The 27,053-nt window shown below is 52.3% G+C and overlaps 2 protein-coding genes across 3 annotated transcripts; both read right to left on the bottom strand.

Moving 5' to 3' along the window:
* Positions 1 to 814: 814 nt before the first annotated feature.
* Positions 815 to 15,922, bottom strand: UBE2Z (ubiquitin conjugating enzyme E2 Z). Its single transcript, XM_023244698.2, has 7 exons — positions 15,495 to 15,922; positions 13,404 to 13,476; positions 11,259 to 11,446; positions 9,082 to 9,193; positions 5,832 to 5,944; positions 5,304 to 5,394; positions 815 to 2,903 (listed from the first exon to the last, which is right to left on the bottom strand). Exons 1-7 carry the CDS (start codon positions 15,809 to 15,811, stop codon positions 2,733 to 2,735), a joined length of 1,065 nt encoding a protein of 354 aa, XP_023100466.1. The 5' UTR covers positions 15,812 to 15,922; the 3' UTR covers positions 815 to 2,732.
* Positions 15,923 to 22,572: 6,650 nt separating this feature from the next.
* Positions 22,573 to 25,684, bottom strand: ATP5MC1 (ATP synthase membrane subunit c locus 1). 2 transcript variants are annotated; one of them, XM_003996722.5, is made up of 5 exons: positions 25,584 to 25,684; positions 24,985 to 25,032; positions 24,018 to 24,095; positions 23,121 to 23,299; positions 22,573 to 22,790 (listed from the first exon to the last, which is right to left on the bottom strand). In XM_003996722.5, the coding sequence occupies exons 2-5, from the start codon at positions 25,021 to 25,023 to the stop codon at positions 22,676 to 22,678; spliced, it is 411 nt and encodes a 136-aa protein (XP_003996771.1). In that variant the 5' UTR covers positions 25,024 to 25,032; positions 25,584 to 25,684; the 3' UTR covers positions 22,573 to 22,675. The 2 variants fall into 2 exon arrangements, with proteins under 2 accessions (XP_003996771.1, XP_003996770.1); XM_003996721.6 differs by having other exon boundaries at positions 25,514 to 25,621.
* Between the last annotated feature and the right edge of the window lie 1,369 nt (positions 25,685 to 27,053).

Below are 27,053 nucleotides of genomic sequence, written 5' to 3' on the forward strand. Positions count from 1 at the left end.
TCAGTGGCGGCAAGGGCATCGTTTAATGAGCACCTACCCCACCTACCCCATTTGCGAACCCCCTCTAATCCTCACGACTTTACTTGGGTAAGTAGGTCTCCTTAATGTCTCAGGCGAAGGGTCCAAGTCCTCTACCAGAGGCCACCAGGCGGAAGAAGCAAAGAGAAAAGCCAGAGCCTCGGTCCACTCCCACCAGACCCCCTCACTTTCCCGTATCCTGGCTGCACACGGCACGGGGCGGCATTTCGTGAAGTTTCTCCCCACACCCGTGGTCAGCCAGGAGGAAAAGCCTCTGCGCCGGAAAGCGGGGGCCTCCCTTTACCCAGTAGGGACGGGGGTGTGGGGCGGAGGCTGCGCGAAGCAGCGTCTCCACGGTCTCCGAACGCTGGGCTCCCGAGGGCTGGTTAAGTGCCAGAAAACAGAAAACCCAGTGGTTTGGATTATCCCGAACGTGGACACCCTATCCTTACCAGGGAACACTCGGGCCAAGCCCAGGTGCCCAGACTCGAAGCCTGCCCGTCCTTGTGGGACCTGCATCTCTCTGGAAGCGGCTGAGGCCGAGGTGGCACTCCTCTCCTTGGAGGCCCGAGGGGGGCTCACGAAACTCTCTTCTCCTTCTGGTGGGCGGGAAACTGGTCACCAGCAGCCCTGCATCCATCTACCCAGGTCACGTAGCCGGGAGCTTCCAGCTTCGACAGTTCACTGAGCGCTTTCTTCCTCCCTGAGGGTTCCAGACCCAGGGGAGAGGTGTGGTTGTGGAGGAGACCCACGCTCCCTTCACGCAAACCCTCCCACACCCACAGGCGCTTCCTCCTTCTGCCAAAACAAACTTTATTGCACCAAAAAGAAAAAAAAAAAACAAAAAACAAAAAACTTCATTTATGTACAGTCAGATATAAAGACATCTCTTTGACTCCTGTGCATATATTTCCTCAACTCAAGATTAGGGCGTAAAAGTCGGGCCGGTATGCCAGACATGCTCTGCCCATGGCAGGGCCAAGGAGAGGATTGTCACTTGAAAGTGGGAACACTTAAAATGGATGACAGACGACCACTGGACCAACAGACCAAGGGCATTCTTCTAAGCCCTGCGCTAGCTCTGGGAATGGAAGAGGGAAATGGGAAGCAGGGTCCCTCTTTTGAGTCTCGTTAAGACTCAGCCTTCGGTATCCAAGATAAACTTCCGTTCCCCAAGCCCACGTCCTGTCCAGTTTCTCAGCTTCCTGCCCTCCCAAGTAGGACATTCTCCTTTGTGCCCCCCACCCCCGGAACTTCCCCAGGGAAGTCCCACCACGACCCCCAGGCAGACGCCTCCACGGCAGGGGCGGGGCAGGTAGGCCGTCTCCTCTCCCTTCTCCCTTCCACGTGGCTGGATGCTGCCTGAGGCCCTGCGTCACATGGGTCACCGACACCCCACTGGGAGCCTTAACGGGAAGAATCTGGAAAATATGGGGCGAACACACCAAAAAGGGGAAGGCTGGATTCCCTCAACGCCCAGTACCACAGGGCACCTAAAGCCCATTTTTCCGAGCCAACCGGCTAAAGAATCACTGTAGCTAGATACAGAGAAGCGACACAGCCAGGGGACACCCCTTAGAGCCAGCGGCAGAGCAGCTGGGAGGGAGAGGGAGGGGAGTGGCGAGAAGGGGAGCCCAGAGTCCCAGCCACCCCCCACCCCCCGCCATTGGCTACCTTGCTCCCCACAGGTTCCTGGGCATTGAAGTTGAGGCGGGGGGCGGGGGAGGGCAGCGCGGGAGGGGCTGGGGTGAAAATACACAAGGACAGCCAAACGGAAACACAACAGGACGAGCATCAGTCTCCCCGCCGCACCCCGCCCTCAGAAGTGCCCTCATCGTGGCTACTAGCCTTTTTGAAAATCTGTAAGAAACTATTCTATGTAGTGGCTCCAATCCCATATACACAGCAGCTGGCCGTGTGGGGAACTTCTCAAATCAGTGATTGCGGGAACAAAATCAGCCTCTCAGGGTGCCTGTGCGGGCTTTAACCAAGACTCGGTTCGGTCCCAGTGCCAGTCCCCTTCCGTCTTCAATCTGGGAAGGGGCGCGGGAATGCGGGGCAGAGGAGAAAGGTGCTCAGGTGCTAGGTAAAGCTTACTGATCAGCAGCCTAGACTCCACCACTGTTCCTTCTCTTTGGTCTGTCTAGAACAGTGACTATAAATTAGGAAACACAAAATTATGCTGGCCCATGGGAAGTAGTGGGAGAAGAGAGGCAGGGGGGAAAAGGGCGCTGGGAAGCCCTGCTTCGAGACTGCGGACAGACAGACAGACAACCACCCAGACTGCGTAAGTGTCACAGACAGCCCCCCCCCCCCCAAAGCTCCCTTCCAGATAACCCCATACGTCGCGTGGGCACACTCCCTCTTGGAATTACAGCCTGTCTCCCACCTATCCCTAAGGAGCCGGCCCTGTGGAGAGGTGTGTCGGTTGCCGTGTTTTTGCCAGGGGCCCTCGCCCCGGGTGCTCCTGCATAGGTACCTGGGCCCCTGCTATGGGATGAACATGGCCCCGGATGCTCGAGAGCCAGGGAGGTCAGATCAGGAACGGCCTCCCCGCTCCCACACCCTGGGATCCGAGCTTGCTCGCTTCTTGCCATCTTGCGGGATGACGTCACGTCTGGAGGGAGATACACACTGCCTCTCCGTCCCTGGGGTGGGGGGGAAGGGACTTTGCTGGGACTCTTGAGTGGGGGAAGGGGAGAAGGGAGCAGGGTCTAAACCCTCAGGCTCCCGTGCAGGTCTGTCTCTGTCCCAGACGAACTGCTATCAGAGTCCATTTCGGCGTTCTCATTATGGAGCCTCTCCAGCACTTTCTGACGAATCAGTCCCAGGCGCATCAAGAGGGACTGGTAGTCAAAGTGGCCACGCTTCTCTCCAAAAGGGTCCTGTGGGGGAAAGGAGACAAGCGGGATGGAAGATTCGAGTCTGGACGGCTCACCCTAGAGACAGCAGCTCCAGGCCACGCGGGACGCCCGCTCCGCTTCCGAGTCCCGGGAGCGGAGGAGGGCGTCGCACCGACAGGGGCCAACAGCGGACGACATGACACAGGACTAGTTCAGGAACGTGATGGCAGGTGAACCACCCCAGACAGGTCTGGCTGGGGCCAACGTGAAAATGTACTTTTGTTCCCTGAAATCAAGCCACTATGCGGGAGGTCAGAGGAAAGGCGAGGTAGATAAGGAACAGAAATTGAAGACCAGAACCGTAATCATGAAGCGTGCCTGGGTTGGTTTTCAATTCACTTCACAAAAACCACACGAGAGAAAAATTATGCTCCTTTCCCACACTCAGCAAAGGGGAACTTGCTTTTCCAACGTCACAGGCAGGTCGAGAACTCAGGAGCTCTGACTTCCAGATTAAGCACCCGTGCACTCTTCCACGGAGACCTGTCACCACCTCCCTGTCCAGGTTTCTGGGCATGACTCCAGGGCCACCCAGCTCAATCCTAGATCAAAGATCCCCAAACACTCTGCAGAGAGGGGTTCACGGTCCCGAGAGTCTCAAGAAGAACTATGGTTGGAGCGGAGGGCGAAAACAAAAGGAATTTAAAATGCCAGAGAGAGAACAGGGCGGGCAAGCAGTGGGGCCGGGGTTCAGGCGAGGGGACCGCCTTCCTCGAGAGTCCCGAAAAGCCAGCCGGTTTTCCCCTCACGTTCTGCTTCTCGCACATAAACGCCTTCCACGCTCTTACCCACACGTCACCCTCAGGGTCAGGGGCCGGGGAACACAGATCACAGTCCCCGGGGCTCCAGCGCGTTGCCACTTACGAGGGCTACGCTCCGCCGAGGCTGGACGCCACACTCCCTCCGAGGCGGTCAGTTTTTCAAACCTTCCCTTTTTCATCCCGGGCTCCACAGCCACCCACTTCCCTCCTCCCCAGACGCTGCTCCTCCCTCTCCCTCTCTCATCACGAGTTATTTTTCCTCCACAGGGTGAACGATGGAAATGCTTTTAAATACCAGCACTAAGGGTTCCTGAAACCATGGGAGGAAGCACCTCCCATGTCCTCTAAAAACGGGGTTGGGAAACAAGTTAACCCCGAGCCGCCCCTGCCCTCTGAGGTTGTTTCGTTTTGTTTGTTCAAGTAACCTCTACACCCAACGCTGGGGCTCAAACTTCCAACCCTGAGATCAAGAGTCGCACATCCTACCCACTGAGCCAGCCAGGCGCCCCTGCCCTGTGAGTCTGCAAGTGGCAGGTGGGTGGAAAGTCCGTGAAGGAAGGAAAGGGACACGGCCATTTCTACGCAGCAGCGGAGGAAAGACGACATTCACCCCTGCGGCTGGTGGCGAGGACCGGGCGGGGGAAATGGCTCAGAAAGAGCTGGGGAGGGACCTCAAGGACATGTCAGTCACTTACCCAAGTCAGCAGGATTCTAAAGCAAGATGGCCAGTAAATGACCCAAAAGACACAAGACCTGGTCCTCGGGAGAGCAGGAGTCTCGTCCTCTTAACAACCGGGTTTTTTTTATATTTGAGACCATTTACAATTTGGTTTAGTAAGAATCTCCTCTTGAAAACAAGTCTAAACTCTGCATTCTTTTTTTTTTTTTTTAAAGGAGTTTTAAAGTTTATTTTAAGAAAGAGAGAGAGCACGTGAGAGAGTGCGCTTGAGAGGGAGGGCATGAGGAGGGTAGGGAGGGAGAGAGAGAGAGAGGGAATCCCAAGCGGGTTCCGCACTGTCAGCACTGAGCCTGACGCGGGGCTCGATCTCACGAACCCAGAGATCATGACCTGAGCCGACGGAAGCCTAACCGACTGAGCCACCCAGGCGCCCCTAAGCGCTGCATTCTTATTGCAAGTGGAAAGTACGTTTCCCCGGTAGAGGCAGAGACTACACAAGGGCTTGCTATCTTTTGCCACGGGAATCCTCCAACCCACAACGCCACACATCCAACGCTTCCCTCGGCCTCGTTCTCTGAGCACCCCTCTGACCTAGGGACCGAACTCCAATACAATAGGAGATTCGCCCTTGTAATCGCGGAGATTCCCAGAAGGCCGAAAGCTCTCGAGTTTGAAAAGACTACTACGAAGGGAAGGCATTCCAGACAAGCAAGCGGGACGGTTCGGACTCCACTCGTGAGCGCCTCGTTTGGGCCAAGAACGGAGAAGCGATGCCGCGTGTCTCAGGCAAGGCAGTCTCCTCTCTGGGCCGCGGCCGCTCAAACTGGACCAAGCTGCTCTCGGCTCTGACGTCTGAGAGCCGCGGGCGCTATCCTTGCCGGGGCGGGGGGCTTACATGGTCTGCGGGAAGGCGTCTGGAGTCAGTGGCAGGGGCTGCGTTACCTGCATAGTCTGGCCCTGAAGGTGCAGCCGATCTTTGCAAGCCACCTCATAGAAGTCGTAATACTCCAGGAAGGACTTCTCCATCACCCCTCTGGAAAAGAGGCAGAGAAGCTGACGTGAGGAACACGGCGGGGGAGGGCTCCCCCCTTCGTCATCTAGCCTCGCTGCCAAACCAAGTAAGAGTTCCCGAGCCCGGGTGTGGCATCCTACAGAAATCTTTCGGTGGCAAATGGAAAAAGGAACAGCCGACGGCCCGTGGCTGATCTCTCTCCTACCTTAGGGATGATTCAAGGAGAGTGACTGTTAATACTTTCCCAGCAGGCTCGGCACTCTCCCAGGAAAGAGAAGCTCTCCGAACTTCCTCTCGAGTAACCCTCGGGCACGAGCCACATCTTTCCTTTTTCCGTATCTCCCCTGGTGCCCAACGCTGGATTTTGCCCCGAAGACTCTCAAAGGTACGAACCAGCTAAACCTCCAAAAAGAATACCGAGTACCAAGTGGGTACTGACTCTCCTGACGCATACATACCGTAAAGGTTCAGGGCAGGGACACTTTCCTTCCATCATGTCGCAGACCGCCACTCTGATGGTCTCATGCCGAATACATTCATTGTAATTTTTGCTGTCTCCTGGATGCCTCTCCTGCAACGTTAACAGATACCAGAGTATCCAAGTACAAAACTTAGGCAGAGAGAAAAGTCAACAGGAGGAGACTTCACGATGAGCATGGGGCACGTGACCCACGCAGACGAATCCAGAGAACACGTGGCAGATCCTCGAAGAGCAACCAAGTTTTTATTTTTGGGACCATTCACCTCCCCCGCCACGCGGGCCAATACCCATCCTCCGTTACGGGTCACTCGACCTGTAAGCAGCAACCTAGGTCCGTCACCGTTTTCCTAAGGCTGAAATGAGAGGCCTCTGAGGTCGATTCTGTGGGAAAGGACCAACGGGAGGGATGGTGGCGGGACAAAAAAGGCACACTTATCAGGAGTCTCAGCGAAGAACTCTATAGACGCCAGGATGCTTCCCGGGTAACTCTTTTTCAGGTCTGCAGGGATCTGCCATCACTGCACCAACTAATATGAATCTATCGAAGGGGAACTTGAATCTTCCAAAAGAAAACTCCAACTTGGAGACAGCCGGTACGAGCGCACGGGTATAAATGGAAGGGGGTACAGTTTTCCGTCCTCGTAACTCTTCCTTTACTCTTCAACGCTCCTCCTGCCACCAGCCCGGCAATCAGAACCCCGGCCTCTGATTAAAAACCCAGCACGAACAAGAAAGCGATACACACCCTCGGCGCATTGCCACGGTTTCCAAAATGCACCGCAGTGAGATCACAGGGGTGCCGTGGGGCGTGTTGAACGTTTTGAGGAGAGCCACAGTAGTCCCCACCTGTCAAACACCACGCAAACTACTGGCTGGCGCTCAGCAGGTCAGTTCTCTGAACCCCAAGCAGGCTCCACGCTGTCAGCACAGAGCCCGATGCGGGGCTCGAACTCACAAACCATGAGATCAGGGACCTGGGGCGAAATCGGGAGTCGGACACTTAACTGACTGAGCCACCCAGGCGTCCCCCACGTGGGTCAGTTCTTTTGTTACCCGCATTATGTTCTTTCTGGTGATACGTTATCTTTGGGACGCTGGACTGTCAGTGACTACTTTGATAAACAACAAGTAGCACGTGAAAACAGCCGGGAAGACAAATGACAAATGAGGACAGTGGATCTCATCTGATTCCAAGATCTTCAAGGTTGGGTGGGGCCCAACAAGGGTACACTTCCTGTCATTAAGCCATTTTAGTCACTTAAGAAAGAAGTTGCTTAGCCTTAAGACTTAAGAAATGGGGGCGCCTGGGTGGCTCAGTCGGTGAAGTATCCAGCTTTGGCTCAGGTCATGATCTCACGGTTTGTGGGTTTGAGCCCCACGTCGGGCTCCGTGCTGACAGCTCGGAGCCCGGAGCCTGCTTCGGATGAAGTGCCTCCCTCTCTCTCTGCCTCTCCCCCACTTGTGCTCGGTCTCTATCAAAAATAAATAAACGTATATAAAAAAAAAAAGACTTAAGAAATGGATCAGCTGGGCACTTCCTTCCTTCTGGGGAGCTGTGAAAAAGCCACCTGGACACCAGGGGGCTGTGAAGTGAGAATGTTTCGGGGTATTAAGAATAAAAGTCACAGGATGCCTGGCTGGCTCGGTCAGCGGAGCGTGCGACTCTTGATCTCAGGGTTGTGAGTTCGGACCCCACAGTGGGTGCAGAGATTACTTAAAAATGAAATCTTAAAAAAAAAAAAGAATCAGTCACCTCTGTTGAATTTCCAAACAAGGAAAGACCTTAAAATCAGCTCCTCGGTTAGTGAGTAAGGCCCTTTTCCATTTCTACCGAAGCCTGAAATCAAATACACTGTTTGGAAAGGATGGTTTTGGGAGTAACTTTTGTTCATTCTTTTTTTTTTTAAACTTTTTTTTTTTTTTTCCAACGTTTATTTTTGGGACAGAGAGAGACAGAGCATGAACTGGCGAGGGGCAGAGAGAGAGGGAGACACAGATTCGGAAACAGGCTCCAGGCTCTGAGCCATCTGCCCAGAGCCCGACGCGGGGCTCGAACTCACGGACTGCGAGATCGTGACCTGGCTGAAGTCGGATGCTCAACCAACTGCGCCACCCAGGCGCCCCAAACTTTTGTTCATTCTTAAAAGGTACTTCCCTTTGTTCCAAATAGTTTAAAACTCAGTTAACTGTTTTAATCACCTAGACAGAATTATAATCTTTGGGGATTATCACTGGAACTCTTTTCTTGTACTCATGAGTAATCCTGGCAGGCAGTTTTAAACAATGGAAGAACGCGAGGTTCCAGGCAAATGCTGGGTTCTACCATGATCTGGGTGTCTTTGTGAAAGTTAATCAACCTCTCCACGTGACCAACACCTCATCTGACAGTGGGGATAACAACATCTACCCCGAGTAGAGATTAAATGAGATACTATATATCAAAATTCGGCAGTAGCTGGCAAATAGCAAACCTTTGGAAAATACGACTTTCCTCTGCCTTCTCTTCGGTAGCATTGACTAAAATATTCTTTTTTTCCTTTTTTTTTTTAAGGTTTATTTATTTTGAGAGAGTGCGTGCGCGCATGAGTGGGGGAGGGGCAGAGCAAGAGAGGGAAAGAGAGACAGAGAGAGAGAGAGAGGGAGGGAGGAAGGAAGGGAGGTGGGGTGGGAGAATCTCAGGCAGGCTCTGCACCGCACCGTCAAGGCAGAGCCTGATGCAGCCTGATGCGGGGCTTGAACCCACGAACCGTGAGATCACGACCCGAGCCAAAATCAAGAGTCGGGACGCTTAACCGACCGAACCCCCCAGGCGTCCCTTGACCAAAAAATGCTTGCCCTGGCTAATGACTAGCTCCTGTGGCTCTTTAGGTAACAGCACTTGGTAACTCCGGGAGTAGGAGTCACTAGGAAGTACCGTAAGGGGGTACTGGAGAACGGACACGTGCAGAGGAAGCCACTGGCTGCAAAACAGCCCCCAAAGCAGGTTTAGAATTAATTTCCGGATGACTCCACTCATTCCCACGTTGCAGATTCACCCAAGTCACGTGGCAAGAACTTGACGGTGTTATCAGGGCTTACGAGGAAAAAAAATTCATTTTTAAGGAGCCCACGAACCAGCTCCCTTTTCCTCCTATGGTGACAAACAAATAGGACCCCGAAGCAGACCTCTCTGATCCCTTCAAACCCCGTTATTCTGCCCACAGTTCCGCGCCCCGCCCCGGTCTTACCTGCTCAAAGCCAGGCTCATTGTGATAGGGGTTCTCAGTCATTAGGGACTGGATGGAGATGAGCACAGAGGAGATGCTCTGGGCTGGGCTCCAGGCAGGGCCGGTCCACGTACTGCAAAACACAGCAGAGGGGAGTAGCCGGGTGAGGCCAGCGCGAAGGCCGCCACCACAAGACTAGCGCACCAGTACCCTGGGGCCTGGCCACACCACAGCACCATCAGTGACTCAACGTTTCTCTTTCACTATTAATGCTCTGGAATTTCCCAGCCTGTCTCACCCTCATTCACCAGAAGTCAGTCACCTGCCTAATCCTCCTATCAAGTGGGACAAAAGAGGGTAAAGCAAGCAAGATAACTTTGAAGGGATTTTCATTGGCCTAAGAAAGAAACAGTAACCAGGGAAGGTTCCATTCATCAACATGAAAGGAATAAGGTAAGAAAACAGCCTCAAAGGCAGTCTAAATGTTAACCTCTGTGGATCTCAGAGCTTCCTTATTTAAGGGTGGTGAAGGAGTCAGGAGGAGACAGAAGCGGAGATACAGGCACAGAGGGGCCCGGAGCCATCTGATTAGAGGCCATGTTGGGGGGGGGGGCGGGGGTGTGTGTTGATGATCAGGGATCCCGTTCTGGATCCAGCCCCCAGAGAGCGTCAAATTCTCTGAAGACTACAGAACGCTGCCAAAGGACAGGAAGGGGGTAAGGGGCATTTCTACACTGCAGAGGATCTGAAATAATAGCGTCGCAAAGCATCCAGAACAAGACCGGTCCTCCCCTCCACACACGTGACTGCGTATCAGAGGAGGAAGGCAGCTTGGACATGACATTTCTTAGCTCAGCTGGCACCTGATCTGGAGGCTGAACGCAACCCAAGCCAGGACAGGCTTGTTCAAGCTGACTGGCCAATCTTCTACCCTATGACGCTTCATGGGAAAAGTTCACAATGTCAAGGTAGCTTCTCCTTTTCTACCCCACCCATTTCTGCCACTATCACCCTGCCATCTTACTTCCCCTGTTTCTACTGTGGGCTGTTGTTTGTTCAAAACAGTTTTATCCCGGCCTAGCGGAGAACTTCGTACAGAGACGCTGTCACGCACAAATGTCACACGGAAACAACGGAGTGCCTCACCACTGTGGGCTATATATATCTATCTATCCTCCAGCAGAGACAAAAACCCTGACAACATAAAAGATCTCTTTAAGGGCAGCCTCTTTTGAAGGACTTCCTCACTGCCACCATCACAGAACACATCCCTGGATCTAAGAGATTTAAAAAAAAAAAAAAAAAAAATCCTGATCTCCAGTTTGGTTCAGCTGCCTTTTCCCCCCACGTACACTGGGAAACATGCTGGACAAGACAGACATTGCTGGACAAGAGAGGAAACAGTACCGCCAGTTTGGGCAACTTTCCCAACTTCAACCTGCACTTCTTCTCTGCCCTAGGGAAATTCACCCACACGAGAAAGACCTATCCAGAAGACATTAGAAGATGTTTCCACTCTGAACTGGTAACCCCCAAAGGGCAATGAAAGGGAACGAGTGAGAACTGCACGGAGCAAAATCTCAGTAGCACCCAGACTCAAAATGTTCCTGGAGCTTGTTTCTGACCTGATGGGATTTCCAACCTCGTTTTTCATTCAGTTGTTAACGTATCAGAATCGTGTTCATCACTACCACCGCCTCCAAAGCCACTCACTGAGAGACTCAGAGACGAGACACCCACAACCTTACATGGCACAGACCCACAGCCTTTCTCAACCTGTTCGGGAGAGAGCTTAAGCCCTGAGGCCCTAAGGGAGTGGTTCTCAGGCTGGACTGCGCCAGACATCGCCTGGAGGGCTTGGGAGACGCGGACTGCTGGGCCCTACCCCTGGAGTTTCTGATGTGCTAAGTCTAGGGTGGAACCCCAGAATCTGCAGGGCCACAAGTTCCCAGGTGCCGTTGGCGCTCAGGGAGAAATCGCTTCGCTGAAGCATCCGTTGTGGGTCATAAATTAACTTCTCTCTTTTGCACCTAGAATGATATACGGTTGTGTACCATCCTGGGGAAAAATGAGGAAACAGTCACTCCAGTCATTTGCTGTGTTCCGTGCTTCGGACGAGGAACCCTGGTTGATACAGGCTGGCCTGCAGTAATTAATTTGCTAACAACCAACTTGGCCACTTAGAAGTCTCCTCTTACCCTAGAATACTCAAGCAGACTTTCCCATTGCGGTAGAAGTTGGGGTTAAACCTCACTGTGTTATTGCCCGTTGTCATCAGTTTGACCCGAGGTGGGTGGATGGGATAGTCGGGCGGACACCGAAACACGAACAGGAAGAAACCCCCTTCATAAGGAGTGTCAAATGGGCCTGTGATCAATGCATGAATCTGCAAAATAAAACCCCATCTCAAAATTGTGAGGTGATGTCCCATCCCAACCCCTCCTGGCTTCCACTTGCTACCCACACCAGAGGCAGGACCTTCATCTGGTTTCCATCCTCCACATCCTCACCGTGCAGCCTGAACAGCCTGTCCTCACTCATACCGAGAAGTTATGTCTGGAATTCTGAGAAATCCCACTCCGGTGGAGGGGCGCCTTACTCAGGGATTACGGTTCTAAGGTTAGAGCCCAAGGTGGAGATCGAACCGCGTCAAAATCACCCTCCCTCGAGGGTCCCTGAAAACTCCCTCGCGGCGGGCTTTTTGTTTGGGCCTCCCTGATCAGTGTTAGATATAACAAATGCAGGTGGAACACCGCCGTGCGAGTTAAAGTAGGCGTCTGTAAAATATTATCCTAGCGTGTTTGATTTTAAGAAACGAATACATGTTTTCACGGAGTCCGTCCGTTTGGATCTGCCTAGGTTAAACATGCCCATGAGGCAACTCCACCCTGCTCACGTGGTACAAAGCTGGGGGTGAGGTGGGGGGGTGTAAGATGAATGGAAAAGAGCAGAGGGATTGGTGGCCACAGCACCAGTGGCAGTCACAGCGCCGAGCTGAGGGCTGTGACGGAGGCCGAGGGTGTCTGCTTCCTCTGCATAGGATCAAACCGACCGTGGAGGATGTGGCTCAGGCAGCCTCCAGCTGGGTCAAAGACACACAGAGTAACGGGGAAAACTCAGGGTCCATTTGGAGCCATCAGACCATCCCCAGGAATTTCCCCGATACTGTAGGTTAGTTTAAAAAGGGGGAAAAAAAAAATCGGCAGCACTTAAAAACAGAACGCTAAACCCTTTCCTCCGGCCACAATCATTGAACGAGCTTCCCTCTCCTGAAAGGAGGAAAAGGTGAACGGACCCCCGTTATATTTCTTTTTCTACAAAGGCTCCTAGGCATTTAGGTTTGCTCAGAATTTTAACAGCAAGACGAAAGAGGCCCTGCAATCCAATGCCTCAGTCCCAACTCTGCGCGGGTGGCACCCCGGATTATCTTTTTGCCCTCAGTCATTTGGAATAACAAGCTCAAATGGCATCAACATGACATCAGTTCTGGGACCCGGGGGACTAGCATAGGAACAGTGACACTTGACTGAGGACAAGATGTCCCAGGAAAAACATTTCCAACCACATAAAAAGCAAAAAAAAAAAAAAAAAATCAATGTACAGGGAAACCTATTCAAAACAAAAAAATAGATATACCAACACTAGAACGTCTGAACTTTTAACTGTAAGGGAATGTGAAACTACGGAGAGTTTCCTCGATTCAGGAAATCTGATTTCTTCACAACATCAGATCAAGTGAACACTGACTCCTCGGGGTAGAGCACCCAATGACAGAGAGGCCTAGGTACCCATGCCAAGGGAATTTAAGCTTCCTCCATGTTTATGCGGAGGACAAGACAGGAATGGTCTTTGGGATGGAACGGATATTCGACGGTAACCAGTAGGGACAGGAGCCTGAACAAGGCCCTTTAAGCATAAACTGCTTACTCAGGCTCGCCCCATCCCAACCTTCTCCGCATCTCATTTACAGCACCCTACTTAAAAGCCAAGAGTGGCAGGATGGGGGAAGAACTGGGTAGTTAAAAGGAACAGGGTGATCATATAATTTATCAGCCAAACTGGAGCATTTTTGAGAGTGAAAGTGTGTCCTGACAATAGTTAGGCTGGGACAAGAGGCATCAACAGGGATTTTCCAAGCCAGACCGACTGGCACCCAAATAAAAGACACCTGTTCAAGTCTCTGCTCCACCTCACTGGGTGACCTTGGGCAAGCCACGGACTCTCTTGGGATCTCGATTTATTCATTTCTGTAATCAGAGATGTGGGCTGGATAATCTTTTAGGCTCTTCCAACTTTCTGGGCCCAATTTCCCAGTAGCCCCCAACCCCTTCCGAGTTACATACCTTAGTCATGTCAACAGTATCAGGAACAACGAACATTCCTGGAGGAGGCTCCTTATAAATGGACATGATATCCCTGTATAACACCAAGAGGAGGTGGGGAAGGGAGTGAGGGAAAGGAGAAAAAAGGGGAATCCCTTGAGCAGAACAGTTGTGATCACCTCAATGAGGCCAGGGTTTGAGAAAGTGGTGCTTGGTACCACAAACGTCTGCACTGTCTCGCTGGCTGAGAAACCTCAGCTGAGTACTCGTCAGGCAAGCAGAGAGCGGAATTATTATCAAAAGGGCATTGTTTCCTCAGGGGGAGGGGGAAAAAAAATCAGAGATCCCAATGGCATCAGATGTCACCCTGGAAAAGCCACATCCCATTTACTCTCTCTTCCTCCCACAGGGCAATTCATTCACTCCCCACCTCCGAGATTCCCAGGTACTACCGCTGAATGCTAAATGAAGAGTGCTCAGTATCTGGGAAGACATCACCAACTCCACTAAGAAACGAATGCTGTAAACCATACAGTGGACCGTTGTTGGCAAGGGGACTGTAGGAAGCAAGTGAGCTAGCGAGGAGCAGTAATGGTCTGCCTGCCCAGGAGTCCAAGGGGGGGGAGAGATCTCTTCAGACTGGCGGGGGGAACAGGAGGGGGAGGAGGACCCTCTGAAATAGCCGAGAATCTCACACCGGGAAGGAGAGAAGGACACGCAGCGGCTGCTGTAGACGGGAGGATTTGTAGGGTGTATTGCACAACCTAGAATGCATCAGCCGTCAGCAAGGGTCTAAAGGACATTCTAGGTGGGAAAAGCCTGGGGACTTGCTAGGGTACATAGGGACATCAAGGGCACACAAGCGACAGAGCAGAGGGGAAAAGGTACTGGCGCAACTCACAGGTAAGTCAGGGATGGAAGACTGTACAAGAGTAGAGAGGGGGGGGCTGAGGTTCTGAAGTTAGAGGTGGCAACCCGGATGGAGCTGGCATGTGTCAGGCACTGGGCCAGACACTTCACACACAGCGGGCTGCTCAATTTTATCACCACCTTGAAAGGTAGGTAGAGACACGGGAAGGGACTCCGAGCGTGGGGGATGGGACCACCCAGGGGAGGATGGCTGCAGTGGGGGGTACGGGGAGAGGAAGAGGCTGGTCATCAAGAAACAGGTCTCAGGATTACAAGCAGCTAAAAAGCATTCCTCTTTTCCTATGCAGTAAACACTACACCAAGCATTTTTGCAAAAAAAAACATGATCTATTTAAATGATAGGATCTAAGGTCAGTCACCCAAGAAATAGGCACAGAAAGGACTTGGGCCTTTGTTCCTATATTTGAGCAGGGTGGATTTGCTTCGGAAAAGTAAACCAGATGACCCAGAGGGAAAAACACAAGAAAGTCTTGAGTGGGATATTACAAGCCAGAGTGAGACTCGGGGGGGGGGGGGGGGAGGGGGGGTTGAAAGCGTGCGTTTCCTGGAACAGGTGTGAGAGCGGACAGCTTCGGGGTTCTGCAGAAGTGATTCAAGGGGAGACTGCGGGTACGTGAGGGAAGCGATCCAGACTTGGGGAGAGGGTCTGAAGAGATGGGGAATAAAAAGAAAGGTTGGCCTCGAGTCTGAAGCCAAGGAAAGCAAGCCGTGTTACAAACGGGGCTCCGGAGGAGACGACGCGGGGGTGGGGGGGGGCGATGGGTGGGGCCTCCGGGCAGCATCTAGCGAGGCTGGGGTGGGGAAGGGGGGAGAGAGGCGGCGCGGAAGACGGGAGGGGGTGTTGCTGAAGCGCGAAAGGGTCGGGTTTCGGGCGGGAGGTATGGGGGAGGGTATGGGGCACAGAGACGAAGGGCTCAAGGGAGGGAGCCGAGGGGCGGGGTCGGACCTGGGCACTCGAGGAGGGGTTTGGTACGTGTGGAGCTGCGGGCGGGGGAAGAGGGGACTTGGATCGCGACGTTCCGGGCTGGCAAGACGTGGGCCTTGGAGCTGGGCCGCCGCGAGGGAAGCGCGGAGGCAGCGGGCGGCGGGGCGCGGGGGGGGGGGGGGGTAGTGGGTAAAAGCGGGGGCGGGGAAGGTCGAGCCCCGGAGCTCGGGGCTGGGGGAGGAAAAACCCCGGCTCACCGCTTGATCCGAAGTAGACACTGCGGCGCGGTTCGCTCGCCGTCCCAGTCGGAGCTGAGTGTGGGGTCCCAGTGGCTAAGCAGCGCGGCCCCGTGGGCAGCGGCCGAGGGCGGGAGCCCGGGCAGCGGAGCCAGGCCGCTCCCCGGCCCCCCGGCCCCGCCCGCTGCCGCCGCCGCCGCCCACACATCCGGCAGGAAAGGCGGCCCGAACCCGCTGCCGCTAACGCCAACAACACCGGCGACGCCGCTCGCCCCGGGGCCTGCCGCCCCGGCGCCCGCCGTCGCCGTCGCCGCCTCCTCAGTTGGACTCTCCGCCATCGCTGCTTCGCTTCCGGGACTGCTCGGCAGCACGTCCGCCGACCAGAGCGGCCGCTGCTCCCTCCCGCTCCCGCACCACCGAGAGCCGGGCCAGAGTGTCCCCACCCTCCGCTTCCACAGCCCGGGCGGCGCTGGCTCCGCCCACCCCCGCCCGACCAGCGAGAGGCGTTCTGCAAGAGCGTCCACCCACGGTCCTCCAGGGCGAGAGGGGGTGGGAGCGAGCCGGCTCCGCCAGGGCTACGGGCCTGCGTCGGTCCCCCGCTTTGTGGGAGGAGGATCTGAGGCGTGCCGGGACGTCGAGGTGCGGCCGAGAGCCCAGTGCCGTGGAATATTTTATTTTCAAGTGTGGCAAGAGGAGGAAGGAAGGATCCTCTCCCCACCCTTAGCGGGAGCGACCCTCGGTTGTGTCCGTGGGATAGAATTGGGGATCCAGCTTCCTTGGGGGAGCTTCGAGTAGATGAGCCGACTTGCTGAGGGCTCGTTTACTGTCTGAAAACCTCTAATTTATCCTTGCTCCCCGCACCTTCACCCACGGAGGGCAGGCTGCCATTGCCCCCGGCGTGCAACAGGACCAAGAGGAAGGAATCCGAGCCTGCGAGTGAAAAACTCCCGCATTCGAGTGTATCCAATATACATTTATGGAGGGGCTACTAAATGCCAGGCACTGTTGCTAGGCGTTGCCATAGGAATAACGAAACAGACCTAGAGAGGCTTGGTAAAAGGAAGAAAAATCAGGCCTCCTGACTCCAAGCTCGTGTCTGTTTTTCTTCTTCCCACAAGTCCTTGAATACACAGGAATCAAGGGACTGTGAGTTTAAATTCTGGGAGGCTTCCTCAAGACCCCTGAGACATGTAAGGTGAAAGACCATACTATGGACTAAGAAAAAACAGAAGCCTTCTAAAAAAAGCTTTCCCTTGTCTCCCTGGCAAGAACACAGGCTCATAGTCTTATCGGGACACCCTTGGCCAGATGTGTTTCAGAATTTAGAGTAACGCTCCCAGGAAGGTCTGGAGCAGCACCCAGTAACAACATTGGTATTTCGACAGCAAAGTGTATGAATATTCATACAAGCCAAACAACTAGCCGCACTCTATTATATTTAGCCGCCCGGCTTGTTTTTTAGAAGAGAAGTCCAGTTTTCACTGTGTCGTGAATTTTCCAGTAAGGGACCATGGACTTGCATGATAATGGCGAACATTTATTGAGGCTCGACGTTTGTTTCTTTAGCTGACATTTATTGAGTGCTTAATATGTGCCAAGTACTTTGTATACCTTGTCTTATTTATTCCTTTCAACGACTCTATGAAGTACTATTATTAGTCCCTTCTGATAGATGGAAAAACAGAGGCTTACAGAGGTTCTGTCACTTCACACAAGTCACGCTGAGAGCAAGCAACAGATTTGGGGCTGTAAGCCAAATCTGTCTGACTCCAGAGAAAAAGTTTTTTGTTTTGTTTTTTTTTTTTTAATGTATTTATTTTGAGAGGGAGAGTGTGTGTGTGTGTGTGTGTGTGTGTGCGCGCGCGCGCGCGCGCGTGTGCGCACGTGCGAGAGTCGGGGAGGGGCAGAGAGAGACTCCCAAGCAGGCTCTACCCGAGTGGAGCCCCGGGCAAGGCTTGAACCCATGAACCGTGAGATCGTGATGTGAGCCGAAATCAAGAGTCACCCAACTGAGCCCCCCAGCTGCCCCTCCAGAGAAAAAGTTCTAACCACTGTGTGCATCTATTGCCTATTCGGATTATGTTTTATTCATGTTTGGAGGATTCTGGAATTTTGTTTGGGCATTATTTATTTAGTAAGACGGTCAAAAGTCGACTCGCTGATAATCTCACACACAAGAAAAACAATACTCCACGGCTCCAGACTGCTGATAATCTCACACACAAGAAAAACAATACTCCACGGCTCCAGACTGCAGAGGCCTGAAGTTGGCCCACGGGGTGAGAGGGTTCCTCGGTGTGGTCCCCTCCTTACTACCGGACTGTTGTTTTCAATGGACAGAAAACATTTACCTTAGATCCAGAGGAAAGAGAGCCCAGCTCTTCATCTGTACCACTCTGCACATATCCTCTTTTGAGTCCATTTCTGCATCCAGAGGATGGTGAGGATTCCTACCTCTCGGAGCTTTTCTGAGGATGATGTGTGACAATCCCAGAAATGTTTTGTAGAGTGGCAAGCACCGTCCAAATAATTAGCCTCCCATTTGCCCATGTACCGCCTCTCCTCCAGGCCTTTGCTCGTATTTTCTTTCTTTCTTTTTTTTTAAATTGTTAATGTTTATTTATTTTGAGAGACAGAGCTTGAGAGGGGAAGGGCCAGAGAGAGAGAGGGAGACACAGAACCCGAAGCGGGCCGCGGGCTCCAAGCTGTCAGCGCAGAGCCCGATGCGGGGCTCGAACTCACGAACCGCGAGATCATGACCTGAGCCGAAGTCGGACGCTTCACCGACTGAGCCACCCAGGCGCCCCTTTGCTCATATTTTCTCTATCTGGAACACTCTTCCTCTCTACTCCACCAGGGGAAATCCTAGTTTTTGAAACTCCGAGCCTCTGTTCCTCATCAGTAATATTGGTAACATGACAGTGGCTATAAAGCAGAGATGATGTGAGAATGAATGTGCACCATACCTGGCCGGAGTGAATGTTCAATAATTATTAACTCTTATTCTTACTCATCTTCGAGGCAGGTTGAAATACTACGTTCTCTGCCAAACCTTACCACCTCCAGGCGTATTATTATTACTATTAACTAGTCATTTACAATTACTCCATCCTCGGGAGTAATTCATGCCTTTATTATAGCACCTACTTTTTACTTTAGTGGTTTGGTTACTCATCTGTCTAGCTACTGCATATGACATAATCGAGGGCAGAAAACATGGGGCACCCATCCTGTATCTCTAGGAACTAGTAACTGCTGCAGACCTGGGGACAGAGAGGAAATGGGATACGGTAGCCAGTTGGCCTCCCCCACCGGCCATGAATGATCTCTAGAATTCTCCCTCCTCCCGCCCCCCCCCCCTCCATTTTCTTTCCAAGGGGCTGGGCCAAGCTTGCACAATGGATCTTCAAGTCAAGGCCTGACCGGGCTGTAGAGCATGGCAGCTGCTTAAAGGACCAGCTCACCACTTACCAGGGGAACTCCAGGAAGCCTCTAAGCTGGGGACGAGAAGGGCCAGGAAGAGGCTAGCAGAATGTTTCAAGCTGGCATTACTTCGTCCAGTGTTGACCGACTTTTGTAAGAAAACACCTGGCAGGAGTGTGCCTTCTGAAGCCTCTCCCATGTCCTCTGGGGATAGGTGACCAACTAAGCGATCTTCCCACCTGAATTTGGATCCAAGCACTGCAGAGTGCCCTGCACTGAGCCATCTCTTAGTGCAACAAAATTTGGTAGCACCTTGCTCATGACCTCAAGGCAAGTGTCCTCCCCCAAGGACAGAGGCCAGCGAGTGTCCTAGAGTTCAGGTCACTCCACCCTCTCTAAAAAAGATAAATCATGAAGATCCTTCTCCTTCCTTCCCCAAAGTCCTGTGCCCCTCCGGAGCAGTCCTTTCCCTACAGGGCCCCCGGCCTTGGGTCTTGGGCTCGATGCCAGGGATAGATTAAGAGCTCCCATCCAGGTCATAAACCCTGGACTAAAAGGAAAACTCAGAACTTGGACTGGCGGTTTGAGGCTTCTAAGTAATAATAGCTATATTAAATTGTTTTTTGTATGTGTTTACTTGTATTAGCTCACGTGGTTGTCCCAACCACCATGAATTGTCCTCATCCCCATTTTATTTTTTAGTTTTTTTTTAATTTTTTAATTTTTTAATTTTTTTTTCAACGTTTTTATTTATTTTTGGGACAGAGAGAGACAGAGCATGAACGGGGGAGGGGCAGGGAGAGAGGGAGACACAGAATCGGAAACAGGCTCCAGGCTCCGAGCCATCAGCCCAGAGTCCGACGCGGGGCTCGAACTCCCGGACCGCGAGATTGTGACCTGGCTGAAGTCGGACGCTTAACCGACTGCGCCACCCAGGCGCCCCATCTCATCCCCATTTTAGAGATGAGGAAATTGAGTCTCAGGGGAGTGAACCACCCAGTTAGGAAGTGGCAGGGATGGCGTTTGCACTCCCCTCTGACTCCCAAATCCATGCTGAACTCTTAAGGTAGTGGTCACTACCTCTCTTGAGAATATAATGAATATAATGAACATAATGGGTCCTCTCTCAATACACCTCTGTGTCTACTTACCAATATTTTGCACTAAGCAAAATGGCTCCACCCACGGACCTTAGACTAAAGAATCTCGTTGGTAATGGACTGACTAGCCTTGCTACAGGTGGGGGAGCATTCTCCCGTGATTCTCTAGGGTTCCACGGGTCCACCAACTACCTTCTCAACTTGGCTGATTTAGACTCGTGAGTCCAGCGATTCCAAGGCTGTTTGGAGCCGATGACCAAGGTAAATTCCCGCCAGCCCCTTGGCAAAAAAAACCCATCTTCCCTGGAGGCCACGCCTTGATTACCATTAGAGGGTAGCGACCTGGCGAGGGTGCCAGGCCGACATCCCAAAGGGTTACTCCGTTCCGTTTTCATAACATTACCAGTTAATCCATTGCTCCCTTGGGGACACCTCGGCGGCCAGTTCGACCTTAGTTCCACTCCTTGTCTTTTGCCTGGAGGTTCCTGGGCTCCGCTTCAGGGTCTGTCACTGGCTTGCCGTGGACAACCTTGAGAGAATCACTTAAGGTAAAGAGGCTAAGAGGACCAAAGCAGGACAACCCACCACAACAATGAATCGTCTCGCCCCAGACGTGCCGAGGTTGAGAAACCCTGTGGTAGCCGACCATCGCTTGTTGAATGAATCTTAGAGGGGCCCGGACTGGAATCCATGGCCTACTGTTGTGTGATACGGAGCACGTCGGTGAACTTCTGTGAAGCTTAGAGGAATCGGCACAGTGCTAAGAGCCTGGGTTCTGGAATTTGAATTCAGGCTTCACTAATCTGCTGCGTGCCTTTCACAGGTCCCCACACCTACCTTTCTTTTTCCTTACCCACCAAATGACTTATTTCATAGGGATGTTGGAAGCCATTCACAGAAAGTGCTTAGCACTATGCCAGACATACAGGTCCTCAAATGTTAGCTGATGTTATTACAACACTAGCTTCCTTGCTTTTCCTCATCTATAGCACGCGGCTTTTTTTTTCTTATGATATGATTTTTTAAAAAATTTTTTTAACATTTATTTATTTTTGAGACAGAGAGAGAGCATGAACGGGGGAGGGTCAGAGAGAGGGAGACACAGAATCTGAAACAGGCTCCAGGCTCTGAGCTGTCAGCACAGAGCCCGACGCGGGGCTTGAACTCACGGACCGTGAGATCATGACCTGAGCCGAAGTCGGCCGCTCAACCGACTGAGCCACCCAGGCACCCCTAGCACGCGGCTTTCATACCCAGGTATTCAACATGCCGTCCCGTTTACTGTTCACGGTCCTGCAATACTGTTCATGGTGTAAGGACTCTCTTCAGGCCCCAAACTCCTTAAGGGCAGGACCTTAGATTTCCTTGCCTTCCCCGGGACAACTAGGAGGGTGTTTATTTCCCCCTTGAGGATTGTTCTTTGCATATCAATTCAATCCATTCTTATTAAACTCACAGTTTTTGGTCTTTAACCCTCTTTGCTAGCTGCCCTTCAGCTAAGAAGGTGTTCTTGACGTTAATTAGGGATATTCTTGGTTTCATGGTCTCCCCCAAGTTGTGAGTGAAGTTGAGGGATAGGGTTTTCACAAGCGGACCCCACTTTTACTCCTTTAGAAGCCATCCAATTGGAGACAAAGCGTGGTACGTTTTGCTCGGGCTGTAGCTCATGGAAGCAGCCGCTGTGGACTTACCAGCTGGGCGGTCATCCCCACGTTAGCCAAGCTGGGGAAGCCTGCTGGGCACAGGCTGAGATAAAGATGGGCACAAGGCTCTCTAAGCAATTCGTTAGTTGGTTCAACCAAAAACCAACCAAAAAAAAAAAAACACAACAAAAACCCAACAAAACCAAACAACAAACAAACAAGAAAACCTCACCCTTCTTACCCCTCCCACGGCTAAGACTAAATTCTCCAAGAAAAGGGACTGTACCTCCCGGAACGTTCAGACACTCAAAGAAGGCTAATTGAGAATGAAAATGAAACGTACAAGCGGGGCTAAACGCAGTCAGGAGGCCGCCCTCCATTCCTTTCCAACGGGCCTCTGTAACTTCTTTGGGATGGTTTCCCTGTCTGTGCCACCTTCGTCGTGTGGCCACAGTGAAAACAGAGGGGACAACACAGGCAGTTAAAGGGTTAAAGGCCTGAGGTGGGCTCCCCAGTTCTTCCCCTTACCAGCTCTGTTACACTGGACGAGGTACGCTGTGCTTCCCTAAGCCTCGGTCCCCTCATGTGCCAAACAGGTATAACCACTGTACCTAGAATTCTAGGGTGGCTGACACACTCGTAAAACACTGGGATGAGACCTTGGTGCAAATTAGGCCCCTCGAAAGGGTGACCTATTGTTGTATTAAATTTGAAGGGAAAAACAAGCACCAATCACTCAGACAAGTCCGTGCTCCCTCCGGGGAGCGAAGGGAACCCTCCACGTTCTTACATCACTGCAGTGCTATTTCTCAGCCCTGGGGCGTTCCAAACCACCAACTGGTGACCCGATCCCGCTGCCCTGTCCCTCCTTTCCACCCAGCCCCTCCCCCCCCCACCCCCCCGGGGCAAAGGAGAGAGGCGCAGGCATATGGGTTTACAGAAACGTTGTGTTTAATGGTAAAGCTTAGCACACTCCAGCACCAGGCACGGCCTGAAGTCCAAGCAGCAGGGACGGGTGGGCGACCCTCGTGGAACCTCACATGGCGAAGAGGATGAGGAAGGCGACCATCAAACAGAAGAGCCCCATGGCCTCAGACAGGGCAAAGCCCAGAATGGCATAGGAGAAGAGTTGCTGCTTGAGAGACGGGTTCCTGCCAGGGACAAGAGATCGATGCCAGCCAAGGGGAGAGGAAGAGGGGAGGGAGAGAGGACACGCGTCAGTTAGGTGACTGGGGGCTGCTGAAACCGGGAAAGGGCCCAGCCTGTCTATATCCTGGGGATCTGGACAGGGAAGCAGCGTGCCAACAAGGTTAAGTTTAAATGAGTCAGGCTGGAAATGTATTTAAATTCTGATTCGGAGATCCCTGGAGAGAACAGGAGGTCGATGAAATCCCCCCCAAGCTAGTGGGAGCTCCCACTGAGGCCTCTCCCAGACAGGGTGGCATTTGTTAGGAGATGCTCTAGGCCACCCCCCATCTTACCTGGCATAGCCAATGATCAGGCTGCCAAACACTGTTCCGATGCCAGCCCCTGAGCCAGCCACACCAACTGTGGCAGCCCCGGCGCCAATAAACTTGGCTGCTGTGTCAATGTCCCGGGAGACGACACTGGTCTGGAACTCCCGCCGGGCCACCTGGAGCGGGGAGCTGCGGTAGGATGGCTAGAGGGGCAAGTCGGGAAGGAGAGGTAGTGAGGCCTAAGGACAGGTGGCTGACTCCATCCCGACCCGACCTACCGGGGCCCCGAAACCGTTGGCAAACTGCCTGGCAGGTATAGCCTGGCCAGGTTGCAGGGCATGCCGGGAATTAGTCTCGGGGCCCATTTTCAGATCAGGGGCCAGGGAGACCTCCTCGCTTTTGCAAACTTCTCACCTCCGGTGCTCTCCCCTTGGGGCACTTAGAACTGTTAAGGCACCATGGGTTGTCTGTCCTCCCCCTTTGGCCCGCAGTCCACTATCTTGAAGAACCCCTCTCTGGAGAAATTATTTCCCAAGATTTTATTTTATTTATTTTTTATTTTTATTTTTTAATGTTTATTTATTTTTGAGACAGAGAGAGACACAGCATGAGCAGGGAAGGGGCAGAGAGAGAGGGAGACACAGAATGTGAAGCAGGCTCCAGGCTCTGAGCTGTCAGCACAGAGCCCAACGCGGGGCTCGAACTCACGAACTGTGAGATCATGACCTGAGCCGAAGTCGGACGCTTAACCGACTGAGCCACCCAGGCGCCCCTCCCAAGATTTTATTTTTAAGTAATCTCTACACCCGTCGTAGGGACGTTGTCAAACGTACAACCCTGTGATAAAGAGTCACATGCTCCACCGTCTGAGCCAGCCAGGTGCCCCTGGGCAAATTTATAAGAGGACCCATATTCCTTTACCTGTTTAGATGGGATCTCTGACCTACTCAAGAAGGATGCAGACACAGGCCGGATGAGATCCCTGGTACAACAGCGGATCTGCAAAGTGAAAGACACATGCTCCAGATCAAGCAAGGGGTACAGAAAAACCCACATGCTGAACTTCTGTCAAAAACAACTACAATTACCAACAGGAAAAAAAGCCCAATATATTTCAAGATCAATTAATGTATTCCTGTTCCTACCGGATAGGCCTGCACCAGAGACCGCTGTCCTGAGACCCAGGTGTAGTTAGCAGTGGCAACTTTCCCATTTAAAAGCAGGTACCAAAGTTCACTTCCATGGGCACAGCCCTTGTCGGTATGTCAGAAGGGAACAAGAACCCACACTAACATCAAACCGGGTAGGAGGGTTTGGAGCCAGATCACCAAAGAATCAGAAGGGGGAAATCTTATTTTGTTGAAGTGTACTCACTGTTACACTCCCTGAATGGACTGGGCCAGTAAGCCTGGTGAGGCTCCTGAAACAACCATCTAAGCAGAGCCCTCTGTAACGTGGCTTTCTTGAAATATTTCAGTGGAAGGCAGTGGTTCTCAAACATGGCTGAACATGAGAATCACCTGGGGAGTTCTAAAAAATACAGATGCATGGATTCCACCACCATAGGGTGTAGCCTGGCCATCAGGATTTTTTAAAGCTCCCCAGATGATTCCAACACGCAGCTGAGGTTGAGAATGACCGCCTCCGGGGGCTATCCGGCTATGGCCAAGCCAGAATGGGGGTAAAGGTCATATCCAGACTCAGATCACATTCCAAAGCCAAGAAAGATTGGTGTACAGGTCTCAATAAACAGGGGTTAACTGCATCACTACTACGGCCTCCCCAGAGAGCCAACATCATCAGGATGTCAAGCTCCTCTCAAGTCATTCATTAAACATCGATGGCTCCCACATCGGGCACTACAGATCACACCGGAGCCGCAGCTTACCAGAGCAGAAGGAATGAGTAGTGCCCCGGTGGTCTGCATTTTCTCACTCTGCAGAGGAAAAAAAGATTCATTGGCAACCTAGTCGTTTGCTTATAGTGGCGCCCTTCGGTCGTCTCCTACACCCCGCCCGTCCTCCCTGGACCACGTTGTTCCTTGCACCGTGCCCCAGATGAGGAGGGCATTAGAGGTCAGAGCATAGCGCGAAAGGATCTGCAAAGGAAGGTCACGGAGATCTTCAGTAGAGGAAAAAGGCCCGAACCCCAGGAAGGAAATGTTGCTAAAGAGGATGGTCTCCCGGGAAGACTTGGAGGCAGCTACTGGGTAGGTGCCGTGCAGAGTCTTGCCCATTTTACACAGCTGTCCTCGGCCCGCCTTAGTGGGGACAGTTAATCGCTCATTACCGTTGGGAATTAACATTAATAGTTAAGGATATAGACGCCCATCGCTTCTCCCGGCCGTGGGGGCAAACGCCCTTTCGCACAGCCCAGCCCACACCCCTGCCAATCTCTGGCTTCCGGCCCCAAGTCACCTGCACTCCCACTGCCCCGCTGCCCCTGCTCGGACCACAGCGCTTGCCCCGCTCAAGGTGACTGACTCACCTCCCAGCTTTAGCTCTAGGTCTCAGCGTCCAGCTCCCCCACCCACGTGTCCCGAGGTCCCACCACTCTCATTGGCCGCAATCCCCCCGCATCCCTATTGGCTAGCGTCCTCAAGTCCTCCTTTCTTATTGGCTTTCCGCAGCTTCTTCCTCTCTCTCCACAGGAGCTTCGTGGCAGTTCCCGCCTCCATGCGGGTGAAGGCGGGGTTTCCCTCCGAGATCTGGCTTCCGATTGGTCGATCCCCGAAATGCTCAACCATAGAGTCGGCGGGGCTCAGAGGTTCCATAACCTCCCTCACAAAATGGCGGCCAAGGTGGAAGCTGCAGAAAAAGGCGTGGGAGAGATGACCGGGCGTCTTACGCAGTTAGACACATGACCTTGGACCTGAGCCTTCATTCGGGCGCTTGGGCCTTGAGGCGCACTGTATGTCGGGATTTGTAGTTCAGTCCGAGGCCCCAAGGACGGCTGAGATCCCGCGAGACGTTCCTCCAGAAGCCGGGAGAGCCAACGCCTTTGCAGCAATTCGCGCCCTCGTGATTTGTGGAAGCCTTGCTTCCACCTTGGAGAAAAAAGGCGCCCGCTGGTCCATAAAGTTCGCTAGTGGGCGATCGGGGTTTTGTGGCCTTTGGCCGGAGTTCAGCAGTCCTGGACTGCCAGGCAGATTTTTTATTTTTTATTTTTTTGTATTGTGAAAAGCAAATTCGAAGGATGAAACACTTAATACCCCTGTAGAAAAACGAGCAAAGAACAGGCACAGGCAATCCGCTAAAGAAGAAATACACATTGAAGGAAAGAATTTTTAATTCCGCTAATCATATAGTAGGTTAAGCACACCACTTGACATCTATCAAAAGAGCAGAATTCTTTTTATTAATGGGAGCCAAGCCCTGTCCTATACTGTTGCCGGTGAAAGTATGTGAGTTAGGAAACCTTTACAGAACATGTGGCTAGGAAGAAAATAAAATATTAATGGTTAATTCTGGATTGTGTAGTAAGGTTGATTTATATTTTTGTGAGTATATTACATTTATAATAGAAAAATATTAAAAATTACACTCATCTGGAGAGTTGGAACTCTGGACTCTTGAGACTTAAAATAGCTTGCCAACATAGTATAATGGAAAGAGTGTGGATGACACAGACTTGAGTTCCTATGGTGGCTTCACCACGTAACTGGATTTGCCTATCTCTGAGATTACCAACTCTCTCTTGGCTTTAGTGTTATAAACTACCATTGATAGAAGCCTCACCATATGGCAAGCATTGTGTCAGGTTCCCTCAACTGTTAATGTGATTTAATCCTTAGGACAACCCCTTTAAGTAGGTATTATTACCCCCATTTTACAGATTACCTCATTTCACAGAACGGCTTTCTTCAGTTTGACGCATTTGGTTAAGAGGTAAAGTCAGTATTTGAACCCAAGTCTGCCTGGGTCCCAACCAGAAGCTCTTAGCCTAATGGTTAAGGGA

The sequence above is a fragment of the Felis catus genome, chromosome E1 (genome assembly GCF_018350175.1).
Source record: "Felis catus isolate Fca126 chromosome E1, F.catus_Fca126_mat1.0, whole genome shotgun sequence".
Lineage (NCBI taxonomy): Eukaryota > Metazoa > Chordata > Mammalia > Carnivora > Felidae > Felis > Felis catus.

Coding starts and splice junctions, on each gene's coding strand:
- UBE2Z (XM_023244698.2), bottom strand. CDS start 15,811: ATGGCGGAGAGTCCAACTGAGGAGGCGGCGACGGCGACGGCGGGCGCC. Junction 13,477..15,494: donor TGTCTACTTCGGATCAAGCG/GTGAGCCGGGGT, acceptor GGTGTTATACAG/GGATATCATGTCCATTTATA. Junction 5,945..9,081: donor ATGAGCCTGGCTTTGAGCAG/GTAAGACCGGGG, acceptor TTAACGTTGCAG/GAGAGGCATCCAGGAGACAG.
- ATP5MC1 (XM_003996722.5), bottom strand. CDS start 25,023: ATGCAGACCACCGGGGCACTACTCATTCCTTCTGCTCTG. Junction 24,096..24,984: donor TACTCATTCCTTCTGCTCTG/GTAAGCTGCGGC, acceptor TTCACTTTGCAG/ATCCGCTGTTGTACCAGGGA. Junction 22,791..23,120: donor CTGATCATTGGCTATGCCAG/GTAAGATGGGGG, acceptor TGTCCCTGGCAG/GAACCCGTCTCTCAAGCAGC.